This window comes from Leopardus geoffroyi, chromosome X, assembly GCF_018350155.1.
Source record: "Leopardus geoffroyi isolate Oge1 chromosome X, O.geoffroyi_Oge1_pat1.0, whole genome shotgun sequence".
NCBI lineage: Eukaryota > Metazoa > Chordata > Mammalia > Carnivora > Felidae > Leopardus > Leopardus geoffroyi.
The window spans coordinates 17595508-17613266 of record NC_059343.1 but is presented as its reverse complement, the minus strand read 5'-3'; the positions used below and the strand labels follow the sequence as shown (position 1 = coordinate 17613266).

The 17759-nt window shown below is 38.9% G+C and overlaps 1 protein-coding gene across 6 annotated transcripts in view; it reads right to left on the bottom strand.

Annotated features, from left to right (window-relative positions):
- The window catches only part of CNKSR2 (connector enhancer of kinase suppressor of Ras 2), a 298383-nt gene extending 286833 nt beyond the window's left edge, over positions 1-11550 (bottom strand). For 2 of the 6 annotated variants that reach the window (XM_045472189.1, XM_045472190.1), the window contains exon 1: positions 10946-11548. In XM_045472189.1, coding sequence (XP_045328145.1) covers positions 10946-11009 — 64 coding nt within the window. In that variant the 5' untranslated portion in view covers positions 11010-11548. Of the gene's footprint in view, positions 1-10945 lie in introns of all 6 variants that reach the window. The other 4 variants (XM_045472192.1, XM_045472194.1, XM_045472191.1 and 1 more) reach the window with 3 other exon arrangements.
- Positions 11551-17759: the final 6209 nt, after the last annotated feature.

Genomic DNA, 17759 nt, shown 5'->3' with positions numbered 1-17759 from the left:
CAAAGCCAGTCTTCAACTGATTTGTTGTAAATATTATTTGAGAAAACATGTTGCAAGCCCATTTAAAAAATAGCAGATGTAGCTGACATAAAATAAAAAATCCAAACAAACAAAAAAAGGGTATTGGGCAACACTTTAAAAACAACTAACAATGTGGTTTCTTCTTATCTATCACCTTATCAGAAGACTTTGTAACCCACCTAATGAAACTAATTTCCAAGAACATTAATGTCAAGTAAATATAAAAGAGATTGTGTTATACTTGATACTAGTTATGTAATGCTTTTATGTGTTTTAAAAATTTTTATTATTGAAGTATAATTGACATGTTATATTAATTTCAGGTGTACAATGTAGTTATTCAACAATTCTGTATATTATGTAATGTTTACCACTGTAAGTATAGTCACTGTGTGTCACCATACAATGTTATTACAGTATTATTGACTTTATTCTTTATACTGTACTTTTCATCTCCATGACTTACTTATTTTATAACTGAAAGTTTGTACCTCTTAATCCCCTTCGCCTGTTTTACTCATCCCCCAACTCTCCCCTCCAACAATTACCAGTTTGTTCTCTGTATTTATGAGTCTGTTTGTGTTTTTTGTTAGTTCTTTTGTTTTCTAGATTCCATATATAAGTGAATTCATATGATATTTGTCTTTCTGTGATTTATTCCACTTAGCATAATACCCTCTGGGTCCATTCATGTTATCATAAATGACAAGATCTCATTCTTTTTTAAGGCTGAGTAATATTCATCTGTGTGTTTGTGTATGTGTGTGTGTGTGTGTGTGTGTGTATCACATCTTCTTTATCCATTCACCTATTGATGGACACTAAGGTTGTTTCCATATCTTGGCTATTGTAAATAATGCTCAAAAAACATTGGGGCCCATATATCTTTTCAAAGAAGCATTTTTGTTTCCGCTGGATAAAAAGTAGTGGATATAACAATCTTTTTATCTTGGCAAACTATAATACCTTAATGCCATTTTGAATTTGGCTTATTTAATAGTTTTTAAAACAATTTTATGTTGTGACAAAGTATTCAGTAGATGAACACAGAAAACTAAAATAGCAGTTATCGTACTCAGTAAAATTTAAAATTCAATAAATTTATGCAAATACCCACTACCCTTTCTTTCCTGAAATTGCAAGAGTAAGATTAATGAAAACTTTTATTAGAAATTAATTACTGGGGGTGCCTGAGTGGCTCAGTCGACTGAGTGTCCGACTTTGTCTCAGGTCATGATCTCAGAGCCTGGAACCTGCTTCGGATTCTGTGTCTCCTTCTCTCTCGGCCCCTCCCCCACTCACACTTTGTCTTTCTCTGTCTCTCAAAAATAATAAAGGTTAAAAAAATTTGTTTAAATAAAAAAAAATTACTGACTGTAATGTAAATTAAAACCAATCAAAAATTAAATACATCTTTAAAGTTTAAAAAATTCTATCATATTGTAATTTGTATTTGCAATTTATTTGTATTTAGTGTATTGTACATTATTTGCAATTTAAATCAGGGCACAATTGCAAAACATTGTTTTATACTACTAACTAGAAAGGTTAAGTCTGAAGGTGGTGTTTCTTAAGAGTTAACAGATATACAAAAAGCTATGTTAAAGTCTTAAAATTTTCACTTATTCTGGAGTGCCTGGGTGGCTCAGTTGGTTAAGCGTCCAACTTTGGCTCAGGTCATAATCTCATGATTAGTGAGTTCCAGTTCCACATTGGGTTTTCTGCTGTCATCACAGAGCCCACTTAGGATCCTCTATCTCCCTCTCTCTCTGTCCCTCCCCCACTCGTGCTCTCTCTCCTTTTCTCTTTTTCTGTTTCTCAAAAATAAATAAACATTTAAAAAAGTTTAAGAATTTTTTCATTTACTCTGATTTATACTATAACCATTGTAAATTTGTAGGTAGGGGCTTGCTTTATTAGAAAAATCTCCTATTACTTTCTATTTGATTATCCAGTAACATGTAATTAACAAAAAAATCCAAATGAGGCACATATATTCAAAAAGTTACGCTTCACAATAACTCTACATAGGTTCTTAACAAGTGCCCTTCAAAAATTAGCCCAAATTTATACTTACTTTATTTTTTTTTTTAATTTTTTTTTCAACGTTTATTTATTTTTGGGACAGAGAGAGACAGAGCATGAACGGGGGAGGGGCAGAGAGAGAGGGAGACACAGAATCGGAAACAGGCTCCAGGCTCTGAGCCATCAGCCCAGAGCCCGACGCGGGGCTCGAACTCACGGACCACGAGATCGTGACCTGGCTGAAGTCGGACGCTTAACCGACTGCGCCACCCAGGCGCCCCTATACTTACTTTAAAAAGTTAAAATTCATTTACCAAAATCAGGAGGGAAGGAAAATTATATAAAAAATTCTGATTTAATATGCATTTTTAAATATCTGAGTTTTATTCCTATTAATAAATAATATAAATTCAACATTAAATGTAATAAACATAATGGTTATTATTAAATTAAAAGCAATTTTTCCATTTTTATCCTCCAAGTTAACAAATAAGACATTTTCTTCTCACAAGAGAAAAATACATTTTAATTTGTTACATGAATTTTTTCTTTTCATAAGAGAAACTTAAAGCATTTATCAATTTCACTCTACCATGCATTCCAAAATGCATAGAGTTTTTAAAAACACCAAAATGAAGAAACAGTTAGAAAATCTGCATAAAAAATAAATTTAAATTCTTTTTTTTTTTTTTTTTTAATTTTTTTTTTTCAACGTTCATTTATTTTTGGGACAGAGAGAGACAGAGCATGAACGGGGGAGGGGCAGAGAGAGAGGGAGACACAGAATCGGAAACAGGCTCCAGGCTCTGAGCCATCAGCCCAGAGCCCGACACGGGGCTTGAACCCACGGACCGCGAGATCGTGACCTGGCTGAAGTCGGACGCCCAACCGACTGCGCCACCCAGGCGCCCCAAAATAAATTTAAATTCTTAAGGGGTATGTTTTAATTTTTTAAGCAATGTTTGCCTATTGTGTTGGCCAATTAAGTGACATCAGCAAATAATATTCACAGCTTAAAAACAGAAGTGTCGTAGATTCATTGAAATTATTAACATTTCTTAACAAAATGAATCTAAACTATGATTTAGGCCATAATGAATCTAAACTATGAATTGGCTAGAGTGATACAACTATGAATTAAAGCAACCCTTCCACTCTATTCTGGCACACAGTATACAACTTGGCACTGAAGTACTCATTAGAGTATTATAAGGGACTTTACATGCATCGTCATTTAGGAGAGCAGATTTGCTGACAGACCAGTAATTTGTGAATAGGTATGTATTTCTTCACTCAACAAATATTTCCTGAGTGCCTGCTTTTCACCAGATACTTTCTTCTGAATTGTTATGCAAATAAGATGATGTCCCTGCCCTCAACAAATAACCATAGAAATTAATGTAAAAATAAAACTGGCATATGGGACAAAGATACAAATGGTACCAGGAGAGCACACAATTGAGGATTTGATGTGACTGTGGCAATGGAGAAAGCTTTTCTGTGGTGTAGTAGGGGAGGCTTGAGATGTATCTGATGGATGAGTAGGATTTAAATGGATGAAGAAAAGAGGCAAGAGAAACTGTATTAAGTGCAAAGGCTCAGTGGTAGGCAAACAAAATTGAAAGCCAGTATAACTAGTACCAGGAATAAGGCTTACTTCAAAGGCAATAGCCAACCTTCAATGGTCTTACATGCCATATTAAGGACTCTGATCTTTATCCTAAAAACAGGGAGAAGCCATTAAAATTTTTAAGCTGATGGGGTGAGAAGTGAGAGGACTGGATAAGATGAAAACATTCCCAAGAAGTTTATTCTGACTACAGGTTTATGGATCAAACACACACACACACACACACACACACACACACACACACACACACACACACACACAAATAAACAAAAAAGTAAGATACTATAATTATCATGACCTTGACTGAGTTTGGTACCTTGCAATAGGAGAAAAAGAGGAAGGACATTAATTTTACCTTTCTTAAACCCAAACCAGCGCTTCTCAAACTTTTCCACTGATGTATCCATAATTGCTGAATGAAGTACACTCATAACCCTGGAAGGTCTGGGAAATGTGGTTTGAAACAGCTTGCTGCAAGCTTAAATTCCTGTAAAGCCTCTGGTCTCATCTTTAAAATCATGCCAACTTTGCTTTCTACACCATGAATATATATTTTTAATTTTTTTAATGTTTATTTATTTTTGAGACAGAGAGAGACAGAGCATAAGTGGGGGAAAGGCAGAGAAAGAGGGAGACAGAATCTGAAGCAGGCTCCAGGCTCTGAGCTGTCAGCACAGAGCCCAACACGGGGCTCGACCTCATCAACCATGAGATCATGACCTGAGCAGAAGTCAGATGCTCAACCAATCGAGCTACCCAGGCACCCCCTACACCATGAATATAATATGTATGTTTGTTTTAATACAAAAACAATGTTTTAAAATACTTAGCAAAAATCAACTCTTTGTCTTCTTTTGATCATTTAGTTCCCACAACAACAGAAATGTTCCATTTTGGGGAACAGAAAGCTATGATATGCATGAAAACTGTGAATTCACTCAATGAGTGTTATTCAACACAAAGATCCTGTAGTGAAGACTATTTGCTTTTCTTTAGCGGACACTAAACTATGGAAAAGTCTTAAAAAATAAAAAGCTTTTAGGGTGCCTGGGTGGCTCAGTCTGTTGAGCGTCCGACTTCAGCTCACATCATGATCTCACAGTTCGTGAATTTGAATCCCACGTTGGGCTCTTTGCTGTCAGCAAAGAGCTTGCCTTAGATCCTCTGTCTCCCTCCCTCTCTCTCCATCCCTCTCTCTCTTTCTCTCTCTCTCTCTCTCTCTCTGTCTCGGCCCTTCGCCGACTTGTGTGTCTCTCTCTCCCTCTCTCTCTCTCTCTCTCTCTCTCAAAAGTAAATAAAATATTTTAAAAGGGGGTAACATTTACAAAAATAAAAAAAATTAAAATCTTTAGACTGTATTTTTTTTCAAATTACTCTCACTTCCCTTTCTTAAATTACTACAGATGATCTATTCTTCTAGCACTCTTCATAAAAGCTAATCCTTCATCTTTCACAATAAACCTTATGTGTTGAGGGCTGTAGTGAATCACATAGAAATCTAAAAGTTATTAAGAACAAATTTAAGTCCTAATCTGAGATCACTCTGTTATACATTAAAATGAAAATTTATCATTGTTTTAAGAACAATAGGAATATTTAAGTCTATCTTCATTTTTCATATCAGAATTTGGATGAGTAAAATTCTAAATATCCAACAACATAATGTTAATGATGTAATTAATTTTCAAAATAACTCACTTAAACATTATTTCCAAATTATTCCTAAGAAACAGATTTGAAACAGCTGTACTAATTCAATACACACTCTTTGTGGGCTTATTTTTGGCAGCCAAGGTTTTATAATGTGGTATTTATTTAAACTCAGGACATGATGAGAGTTTTATTGTCTTTGTAAAATGCAGATTTGTTCTTGTACTTTTGTGCCACCTACTCATGGCTCCACCCTCACTTTCCCTCTACTGCCCACCTCTCTCCTTCAACCAGACAAAGTTAGACATAACCCCTCTGGTTAATAACCTCATTTCAACTCTAGAGTCTCCTGCTGTGCCTCTGCATATGGACTAAATCCATCTAAGAATATATAAATTAGTTAAATAAATTGTGTAAAAAGTTGTTAAAACCCCACCTTCCCCATGGATTCCTCCGACTTACTAAAAGCATCATCTTGTCTTTCCATTGGTGCTTGTATACATAATGCAAATGTTTTTTTAAATTTAGCAAATGTTCTAGTTGGCACCGGTCTCTGTCTTGGCTTAGGCTTGTCAATGTCACTGCCTTCCCTTACAAGAGACTAATTTCACCAAAGCAGAGAATAATTTATTTAAAACAATCCATTAAAGCCCCTTCCATGCAGAAGTACTGAGTAAATAATCTCTAAGCACCAGAATATACCTACATAAATATACTTTTTTTCCTAATCTGCACTAAATCATGAATGTTACCTTAAAGAACAAATGTTAAAGATAGTATAAATAAAATGATGTTCCCTGTGAACTAAACTCTATGTACAGAAAAGGTAAGTTTCTTCTTTGTGTGAAATGACAAGTATTCAGTTTCAAGAAATGTCAAATCCAAAGCAGGTGATTGTTGTTGACTATGTAGTCATCCTGCAATTGAGAAAAAAACCTAATTTTTCAAAAGTAAGTGATATGACCAGTTTGATCATTTGAGTTTAACATATTTTCTTCTTACATATGCACTGTATGCACAGTATGAACTTCTCAAGTTCCTGCCGGAAATTTTTTTCCTCTGTCTCTCTCAAGACAGTTTAACTAAAAAATTTGACATTTTTCTTTATCTAATTAAAATAAATTTCAACCTCAGCTCTAGGTCCTATGGTGGGGGAACTACTCGAGAGCATTGTGCCTGTCAAAATTTCTTTATCAGATAAATTCTCCTTGTAGCATTTAACTTTAATAATAAATAGGCCTTACTTCATCACTGCATTTTCCTCTTTTGTAGGGTTGTATGCAAAGTGTTGGTTTTATCTTTGTTTGTTATACCTAAAATAATGTGTTTCATTTTCTATCCTCAAGATGGCTGAGTCATCAGGACAGAAAGTAGAAGTTAGGGAATGGTTTTTAAAGAAATGGTTTATAGTAAACAGGAAAGAGCAGAGCAGTTAACTGTGGGATGGTTTGCAAAAATCTATCTTAAAATTTAAAATTTTAGGAATCATATTACAAGAGTAGAAAGAGTTAAGTCACAGAGACCATAAGAGGAGACCAGCAAAGCAGGGCCTGTTGATTGACTCCAAAAACAATAATGCATTTTGTTTGATCAGAAAAGGGATTAAAGAGCACTGGAAAAAAAAAATGCCATGAAGGGAGCTGGTAACAGAAAATATCTTAGTCATATGGATATTCTGAAGGAGTTTCAAAGTTGGAAAAAGTGTGAGAAGAAGAAAATTGAATTATTGGGTGTGACATGGACAAGGAAAATTAATAATGAAATTAATAATAGGGGCCTGAAGTGTTCAGACGTTTTTGCTATATTTCAGTTGGCAAAAAAGTAAATCAAACAACTACAGATTATGAAGTATTTCTACAGGTCCTGCAAGTGAACAGATAAAAACTGAGATATGATGTATTTTAGAGTAAAACACTGAGCAAAAATTAGAAACCATTACTGGCCTACTTTTTAACCTATACCTTCTTCCAATAAAGGCTTGGCCTTTACTCTAAAAAGGTTTACATTTCACAATTTTGTCAAAACTATAAGAGGATCGAATGCAATTTCCTATTGAAAAAAAGGGCTGTTTCAAATGCTAAATGATGAACACTTGATTTTCTCAAAAAATACTTTTATAAAATGAATTAAAAATTTTTTTTTAACATTTATTCATTTTTGAGAGACAGAGAGAGATAGAGCATGAGTAGGGGAGGGGCAGAGAGAGAGACACAGAATCCAAAGCCGGCTCCAGGCTCTGAGCTGTCAGCACAGAGCCTGACGCAGGGCTCAAATTCACGGACTGTGAGATCATGACCCGAGCTGAAGTCGGTGCTTAACCGACTGAGCCACCCAGGCACCCCAAAAATTAATTTTCAAAATTAATTTTGAGGTTATTTATTTCCAAATTCCCTGAAGTACTATCAAGATTTCTGGAATGTAACTGCTTATTTTACTGACTTATGAGGAGTTCATATATTTACAGTAACTAACATTGACAGTGTGCCACATCAAATTTTTATTATCAGGAGAAAATTCAGTGAGTATTGGATTTTACAAATAGTGGAGTCGGGGGTGAGCAAAAAATAATGCAAGTGTTTCCTTATATCTTTAATCATAATTAATATATAAATTTAATATTTGTCTCCCTCAAATATATTTTAATAAAAAAGATCAAAATGAATTGCAATGTAGAAATGGTCCTTCATGAATAATCTTGAAAATATGCTACCAAAGCTTAATAATCTCATTAGCTCATTTTTTCCCCTTCATTTCCCTCTCTGCTGAGTTTCTATACCATTTGTATAAATTGTCTAGAAGCATGAATATATGGCCATGCTATTTTTATATGCTCAATGGCTCCTTTCCTGTTTAGTAAAGAGAAAAATACCCTAGAAAGAGCATAAACCATGTACCTTACTAAAAAAAAAAAAACAACTATTTATGATTGTGACTAGCTGAGAGCATATGCCATATATTTTAAATGTTAAGGATGATGAAACTGTCACATAGGAGCATGCTTTGAAGAACTCCTATAATGTTGCAGTTGTTTAAAAGTCCTATTTATTCTTTGTTACTGTTTTTGTAACACAATATCTTATACAACACCAAATGAAGTTTAGTCATTCCAAAGCTACAGCCTAAATTAGTTGAGTTTTAAACATTACTGCATCTGAGAAAAGGGGGAAAATATTTTTAATGTGTTTTATAAAGCTTATTTGAGGAAAAGGGTAGGGAGAAAAAATTAAGGTAACAGTGTAATTACAACTTGAGGAAATGTTCATTTTATCCAACTATTCTTCAAAATCTTGTTTTATGATAATATCTTAAATCAAATTTATATGAATATTACAGAAATTTCAGCAGTAAGCAGTTTGGGACTTGAAATATACAGATAATGACACTGGTTTTTTCTTCCAGTCTAATGTGTTCAAAAATACACAAATTATATCTTGGCTACTTGCTTGATCTTTTCAAATAGCTCTAAAATGCATCACCAACAGGTATGAAAACAAGTTATTCAACTTACATATGACAATCATTTAAAATCACAGCTAACAATGTTAGCCCAACTTCAAAGATGCTCATTTTAGACTGGAGAGATTTTTAAAGGGCTGGAGAGATCTTTAAAGGAGTAGTGTTCTGGAAAACTAATAACGCGTGTAAGAATATGTATATCACATGTTCTACTTGTTTCAGTGGACCTAAACTGTAGATAAAGAAGAACTGCAAGATTATACTGGGAGAGTGGAGGCAAAGAAGATGGAGTATGCATCACTCACTACAAGCATCATGGGAATTTGTGAGAGGTAGTCTCTGAAGGTAATCAGACTCCCATGGAGCCAAGATAGCTTTTTGTTGAGTATTTCAGTATAGATTCCAACTAAAGTAACCTTTTAGGCAAATTGAAAAAAAGGTTTTAATTAAGCATTCTTGCTTCTTGCGTGTAGCCTGGCTGTTTATCCCATGACTGAAAAACAGAGAAGATGTTTGTCTCTGACAATCCAAAGGGGGTGGGGGTTGGTGGAAATCTAGGAAAGCAGAATTTCAATAGCAAATATGAAAAGAAGAAACAGAAAAGATGAGCCACTGCAGGACTTTGTCTTAGTCATGGCACCCATGGCACCTTAGCACAATGCACCGCACACAGGGGGGCAGTCGATAATTAATTCCACTTAATTCAATAGACTCTCAAGTGTACTGTGCTTTGCAGTTACGAAGCACTTTCACATATTAGAAAAGAAAAAAAAACTAAATGAGGAATAAAGGGGCAAGCAAGGGAATAAAAAGAAAACAAATGTAAAAAGGAAAATCCGTAAGAATAAGCAAGAGGCTGAAAAGGTTCGTAAAAGGGGCAAAAAAATAGACTTTCTCTCTGTCGTTCTTAATCACTTCCAATGACCCTACCTTTCGTTCTAAAGTACCCGGAGCTTAGAAAGTCAGTCGGCTAAGCAAGCCCTCAGAAGGGGCTCCCTCATCTTTGCAACGTGCATTTTTACAAATAGTAATCCCTTGGTCCTTGACTAGAGTTTGTGCCTAGGAATAACCAAGAGCAAAGCTCTAACATCTCCCAAGTGTGGTCAAGAGTCTTTTATTTCAACCCATCCATCCCCGTCAGAATTCCCCAAAATTTAGGAATCTGGGTGATGAGGGGAGGAAGTGCTCATGGGGAGGGGGCAATCCTCTACAAGCCCCTTAACTCAGACAACAGAGGGAGATAGTGAGGCAGGAAAGCCCAGGGACTAAAGAAAAAGCCCCCGTTTGCGACTAGGAGGGCGAGTGTCTACAACCGGTTATTAGAAATTGCCAGGGAAAAATAGGGGTGAGCCCTCAAGATGGAAGAAATGGGGGGGCACTTGAATGCGTATCACTTTACACCTGGCGTCGAGGCCCCAATAAAAAAGCCATGAGGTCCAAAGCCTCAACGGGTCAGAAGAAGCGGCGGCAAAGGACGCTAGGGTTTGCGGGGGTGGGCAGGGGTTTGCGCAGGAAGGAGCCAACAGATACCACCGCGGATGCTGTCCCAGGGGAAAGCACGTTTTCCTCTCCCCCAAAGTAGCGCATCCACCCAGCATCCTCGGCTCAACCTGGGGAAGCTACCGGGATCCAAACCCAGGCAGCCGCGTCCTGACCCCATTATATGGGCTTAAAAGTTGTAGGAAGAGTTGGCGCTGGAAAAGGCACCTGGCAGGGGCAGCCGCTGAGGGGGCGTTAGGTTTCCCGGGAACAAAGGGGCCCGGGAAGGAATGAGCAGAGGAGCTGGTCCCTGGGGGCTCCTCCCTGAGGGGAAGAGACAAGGGTGGCCACGTCCTCCCAGCCTATGGGCGACGTGGGGAGCGGGAAGCGGGCGAGATGCACCGGGATTCCGCGGCCCGCCTTCTAACCTCCTATCGGGTAGCGCCGGCAACCCCGGCGCTCTCCGCGCCCCTCTGTGGCTGGGGAGCCACCACTGAAGACAATAGGAGATCGAGATCCCAAGCCCCCGCCTGCCCTGGAGGACCCCGCCGTCGCCTCGGCGCACCACAAATCAGCCAGTGGAAGCCCCGATGGCGTGCTCGGCCCTGATCTGCGCCCCATCCCTCTGGCGCTCCGGGACCACCGGCCCCAGAATCGCCTCGCCCTCCGCACAGCGGGCATTACCTTTCATCCAGTCCACTACTTGACTCGGAGACCATTTGCTCACGGGTTCCATGATCAGAGCCATGAGCACGGGGTCGCTACCGCGCGGGGCGCGGAGATCAGACACAAAACGAACTCGGCAGCCCGAGCCGCCCTCAGGTGGGGTCCTTTGCTGGCCGTTGCCTCGCTGGGCGGGTGGCGAGAAGACGGCTTTTGTGTGTTGGGTCTCGCGGCTTCAATGTCTCTTAACAAACGGCCAACAGCGCGGTGGGAACGGCGACGGGGAGAGAAACGCGCCGGGGTCGCGGCTCAGTGCAGACTCTCTGCTTGGTCCCCGCAGAGACGACTGCTGCTATTGCTCCCCGACTCCGCTCGGGTCTCCGTCCTTCCTGGGCTTCAGTTCATGCCTTGCACCGCCGAGGGTCGAGACGGTGAGGAAAGGAGCCGCCGCCGCCGCACGCCCGCAACCAACTTGCTCGCTCGCCTAGAGCGCGGGAGTGAAGCCCCGAGCACCACAAGCTGCCCGGCGGAAATGACGAGGGGCCTCCTGCCACCCAAAATATCTCTCCGCAGCCCTCGGGTGCGGGGCGCGCGCGCCACGAGCCCCCCGCCTGCTCGCTGCCGCGCGGTCCCGCCCCCGGGGCCGACGGCAGGCGCGCGAGGCGTGTGCGCGTGCGCGCTCCAGCACGAGGCCCGAGCCCGGGGTCTGTCAGTCAGGCAGGTGCGGGCGGCTAGCAGCTTCGTGTTCCCGCCCCGCGAGCCGCCCCGGGACAGAGGCGCGCTAGGAGCGCGTGCGCAGCGGTGTCCGCGCGAGTCCCAGCCCTGGGTCAGTCAGTCAGGTGCTGGCGGCTCGGAGGGGATTCTGAGCGGACGTGGCGGCTGCGGGACGGGCCGCCCACCAGTTGAACGCTGAAGGCTGAGGCAGCTGAGGAGGTACCTGTGGCCGCGCTGCCGAGGGGTGGGGGACACCGCCGAAGCGCGGGGGTTACAACGACAGCCCGGGCTTTCCTCGCTCTCGCCCTCCCCACTGCTGAGTGGGCTTCCGAGGTGATTCCCGAGCCTCGCGCACGCCTGCGGAGACCTAAGCGGGGAATGCTGCGGACGGTGACCGGCTCCGCCAGCCAGAAACGCAGCGATGACGAGGCAGGATGGCCAGTGCTGTCGGACCGCCCCTGGTGGTGCCCCGGGCCTGGGAAGTCAGGCGTGGAGCCTGGAACCTGCAACTGCTGGTCGTGGTGATACGGAGACAGGTTCGGCTCCACGTGCCTTTTGAAAGGGCGCTGTGTTGGGTTTTTGGCCAACTCCTTCAAAGCCGAGAGTGCTCAGTACCTATTTTAGAGGGTGTCCTTTTGTTTTCAGATAATCTTATGTAAGAACCAAAGGGTAACACTGGTATTTAAATGAGTAACAACTTGTAAACATGATTCTTCGAAACTCATGTTCTTCAGAAATGTTTGGAGGCTACTATGAACCCTTAGTAAAAGACAGTTTGTCTAATGAGACTTCACTGTAAATGACAAATAATCCTGGAAAGTATAGATGCACACTCTCTACCACCATTATAGATGTTTTCTCTTTGTCATTCTTAAATAGCCCCATTGAGTAAAAGAGAAACTCATTTTATTTCTGTAACCATTTCAATAATGTCATTTGTTTTTGCCAGTTTCTGCAGTAACCCATTTTCTCTAGTTCTATTGCATGAGCTGCAGAACTGCCACTTTTCTCAACTGACTTGAGTTGCCATCCCTGCACACACACACACACACACACACACACACAAAGAACTCAAACCACAGTAGTTAAAATATTTTGATGTTTTCAGGCTAATGATATAAACCAAGTAAAACTTAAGATGGCCTGTCTGTACACTTGTTTATTTTTCTAATAATCCAAACTTAAAAGTATATGGGAAGAAATTTAGAAGATTATCTAGACAAGTCTAGGTTCAGAGATATAGCACCTTCCATTCACAATCCAGATAATAGCTGTGATTTACAATTTTTTTTAGCTAATCAGGTGTGCAAGATATTTTGGAGTGCTTATGTTCCAATTGAGTTTCAACATTGCATCAGTATTTTCTAGAAAAGATCATTTTTAGCATCAGTAATTTATGGAGTAGCTTTATGTTCAGAAGTGGAATGGATGCAAATCCATCATGAATCAGAGGTTACAGTCATAGGGAGACGTTAAAAGTAATTTCATCAAAGTAATACTGCTAATAATAACAATGAACATTTTATTGAGCAGTGTGCTAAGTATGTTACATACATTTTATCCTCAAAACAGCTCTGTTATTAGTCACATTTTACAGATGAGAAAATCTTGGCTATCACATTCACTTCATATTCCCAGAGCTTATTACACATTGTTCAATACATGTTGAAAAAAATTAATGAATAAGGCTTAAAGAGGGTAAGTAATTTGTTTGAGGTCATGATACATGATTGTAATACCAAGTTAAGGTGATTCCAGAATATGAACTTTAAAAAAATTTTTTTAAATGTTTATTTATTTTTGAGAGCAAGAGAGAGAAAACAAACAGGTGAGGGGCAGAGAGAGAGGGAGACAGGAATCCAAAGCAGGCTCTGTGCTGACAGCAGACTGTGAGATCATGACCTGAGCTGAAGTCAGACACTTAACTGAGTCACCCAGGCGCCCCAGAATATGAGCTTTTAAAACTAGTAAGAACGTTTATGTATCATAAGAGGAAACAGTACTTTGGAAGGAGAAGGTCCATTGAATGTTAACTGAATATGTCTCATCAGAAAGTTAACTACAAAGGAGTCTGTCAGTCACCATAAGTGTTCCTGACCAGCAACTGTAAGAATGTAGGAAGTGACCAAATTTGACTGAAACTCCAAACTGCATATTCTGATTGGGTATGCTTAACAAGCAACCAGCCTATATATTGCAAAGAAGTTTAGAGTGTGATATTGTTTGCATAATGAATGAAATATCAATCGAAACAAATGCCAAAGACCAGGATGCAGTAAAATTTAAAAATACGTATTTCATGAAAAGATTGGTGCTGAAGAAGATTCCAGGGAGAGAGGATTTTAAGGAAGACCCTACATCAGAATTAAGTTGTACATATTCTCCTACTTATGTTACAGGAAGGAATTTATTTAGTCTAATTACCTGAAATAACTAAAATAATTCTAAGAACTAAGAATGAGCGAAAATGTTGGTATGGAGTTACACTATCTTACAGAGTTCACCAAGGCCTTACATGTTCTAAGTTCTCCTCCTCAAGACTTCTACAAAACATTCAAAAAATCAAAAGAATTGCCTTTGATTTTGACAATATAATAGGCATTAATTATTTCATTGAATTAGTTCAGAGCATAACTGGCTTTTCACTCAAATATCCTTAATTTGGAGAAGAAAAAGGATTAAGTCATCCCTGCTTTCACTCTTTTATTCCTAACTCCGAATGACTCAGCTAAATCTTTCCTTCACTTTTCTTTCTACAGCTTTTCAAATAAACTAGGCTTTATATTCTTTTGCCTATTATTTAAAATGTTGATACCTGGCCCCATGTTTGTAAGTATAATACAATGTGATTATGTACAAACTTTGGCAGCCTAACTTTGCCTTCTCTTAATGCACAACACAATCCCAAAGATTAGGGGAAAAGCTATGTTGTCATAAAATACACATCAAAACATAATGGTCCAAATTATATGATATCACATACACTTCAACAATGTAGATATAAAAGCCAAACTGATTCTTTGGAAACAAACTTGGATTCTTTTTGGAAGCAGGCAGAGGGTAAATATACTAAGTTAAATTAATTGGAGACATAAAACTTGTGAGATGTTTGCAACCATATCAAAACAAATCATTTAAAATAATCTTTTCATCCAGCTGTTCTAGTTTTTCCTTCTTATTCTTCTCCTTCTAGATGTCAATAAAAAATTAAAATCTCTTGACCAAAATATTTTCAGTTAAGATTTTATAGTATATATAATAAGTCTAAGTACTTCAGATGTGAAATTTACAAAGGTTCTCAGACTGGAATCTAAGTGCTTAATGGGTGTGACCCTTAGGGTTTGCGTCAGATAGGAAGGAAGTCTTCCACTGGAAGGATCTTCAAGCCTTTGTCTCTTTGCGGCTGTAGACAGAAGTAAATAATGTGAATGCTTCTTCTGGAACTGCAAGCTGAATATCTCTAACCTCCACACATTCCAACCTAGGTTATCTTATAATGGCCTTAATAATCATTTCCTATTTCTTTTATTAAGAAGCTAGCTCTGCATTAGACCTTAGACTTGTCATGCAGGACATATTTTAATGTTTTTAGTTATTTAACATTTAGAGAAAATGTCTTGTAGAGCCTTTTCTGGTGATTTTTCCACTTTGCTTAGATTGTGTTTTTGCTGTAGCTGTCTAATTTTTAGACTTCTTTTTTAATGAGTAATATTTTATCATAATTTTTTTCTCTTACATCTTTCATTTTTGAATGATGAGTGAGAAGTCACAACACAGAACAGCTATGAGGGTAGTCCATGTCCTAAAATACAGGAAAGGATAGGAGCCCTTTTTTTCCACTTAGTTTTGCCCAGACCTTTACTATAATTTCAAAAGCAGGTGTTCTATGCTGGCACAAGTTGTATACCCTGATCAGAAAAATTAGCTAAGCACTTCTGGTAAGACTGGTAGCGATAAAACAAAATACAAGTTATTTTCAAGAAAAGTATATGAAACTTGCTTTAGAGAAGGCTTAGCACAATTTTTGGAACAATGTTTTCATTTTCTTGCAGTGCAATTCAGCTATGAATAGCTAATAACTAGTCTTTGATATAACTGAGGAGATAACAATCTCCCCTGCCCCCAATAGTCAGAGATTGAAGTAGGAAGAGACCTTGAAATGTAAATGGGGCTATAAACTCGATGCTCTGGTCCAAATCTCCCTTTAGATTATCAGGGAGAAGCACCCAGAGTCTATAATTAAATTAGTAAAATTCTTTCTTTGCTGCTCTGCCACTAGGGTAAACTATTAAATCAAGCCTTGTCCTTTGCAGACCAAGATTCACAGCAGTCATCTCTAGGTAAGGAGAAAATGGCTTGAGTTCAGGTTATCCCAATAGGGTTTTTTAAGAATTCTTTCTAGGTATTCCCTGATATACTAATCATAGTCTAATAAAAATCCCAAAGCCCACCTAGATTAGGAAACCTAGGTTTTTTTTTTTTTTAAACACACGAAGCCCTAGCCCATCAGGGAAGTTTCTAGTGTACTTTGCAGCCATTAATTAAGAGCATATAAAAGTATTCAACAAAAATTGTTTAAACACTACCAGTGTGCTGGCCCAAGTTGTATCTTTTGATCAGAAAAATTAGTTTGATTTTGTGCATGCAAAGATAACCCAATATACTCAGAGACTGGTAGGGGAACGGAAACATTCACAGTTAATTCAATAGGATAATGTGATAAGTGCAATGATAGATGTGCCCACTACTATGTGCTGAGGAGTATGTGACTCCTTGGAGGAAGACTTTATAGAGGAGATAATGACTATTGTAAGTCTTAAAGGATAACAGCCAAACGATAATGCAGAAAAGACCTTATAGGCAGGACAGTATGAGCAAAGTTACAGAGCACTATGTAGAGATACCTGGAAGCCTAAATTTGAAAAGAGGTGACCGTAGATGGACTGGGAGAGGTAAAACACCAGCAGATCAGGGGAAGAAACTCAAACTAAAATATAACCTAAAAAGATAGAGCCATTTAAGAATTTTAAGCAATGAAGTGCTCGTATTTATATACTTATGTTTTATATTGACTGCCAGCTATGGAGAGCATAGATTTGAGAGGGACAGTACTGAGGAGGGAGGTCAATGTGGAGGATGTGGCAATAGACCAGTGAATAGATGTCTTGGGTCAGCAATAGAATAGTAGAGGTGGGTATGGACAGAAAGGGATGGATTTAATAAATATTCAGAACTTGGTGATCAATTAGAAATGAGAGGTTAGGAAAAGAGCAGTATCAAGAATGATACCCAGGATTCTAGACTGGGTGACTGAATAAATTATTCCTTCTCCACTTAAAATAGAAGCAGCAGATTTGGGAGGCAGAAGTAATCTGAGAAATTAGTTTTGTATTGGACATTCTAAACATGAGATTCCTATGGACAGCCAAGAAGGGATTTCCAGTGGGCATTTTCTGCATTCACATATATGAATGTGAAACTCAGTTTGGGCTGAATATAAAGATTTGAGAGTCACTACTAAAACAAGAATATGAATGAGACAGGAAGAGTGTGAGATGCCCCTGGAGGAAGCCCATAGAAGAAAAAGAAAATAAGTGAATTATAAGAAGAACCAAGAGAATTGAATGTCATGATAGCCCAGTGAGAAGAGAATTTCAGGTAGAAAGGCATGGAAAGCTGTGGGAAGTGCAAAAATGATGTTCCAGTAAGAACTGAGAAAAATCTGATGGTTTTGTCAGTTTGGATATCCTTCATTGCCTTATTAAGATCTGCAAAAGAACTGGATGTCAAAATGGGGAGTGTTGGTATATAGGGCATTAACTTTTTCTTGAGTCAATTTTTCTTCTTCCTCATAGCCACCTATGTGTATATCTAATTCAGATGGCTCCACGATGAATGCTAATGATCCTTCAATTTACCACCACCACTTACATTTCTCTTTTCTGATGAAATTCCAGACACTAATGATGATCTCTACTCTTACCTGATTATATTTTTGCCACTTATAGAATGATAGCATCTTTTAAACTAGGCGAGGTTTGAATTCCTCTCCTCATCAGATTGTAGAACATGTTTGCCATGGCATTCTGGCGATCTTGCACATCTCTACATAGGCCATGTA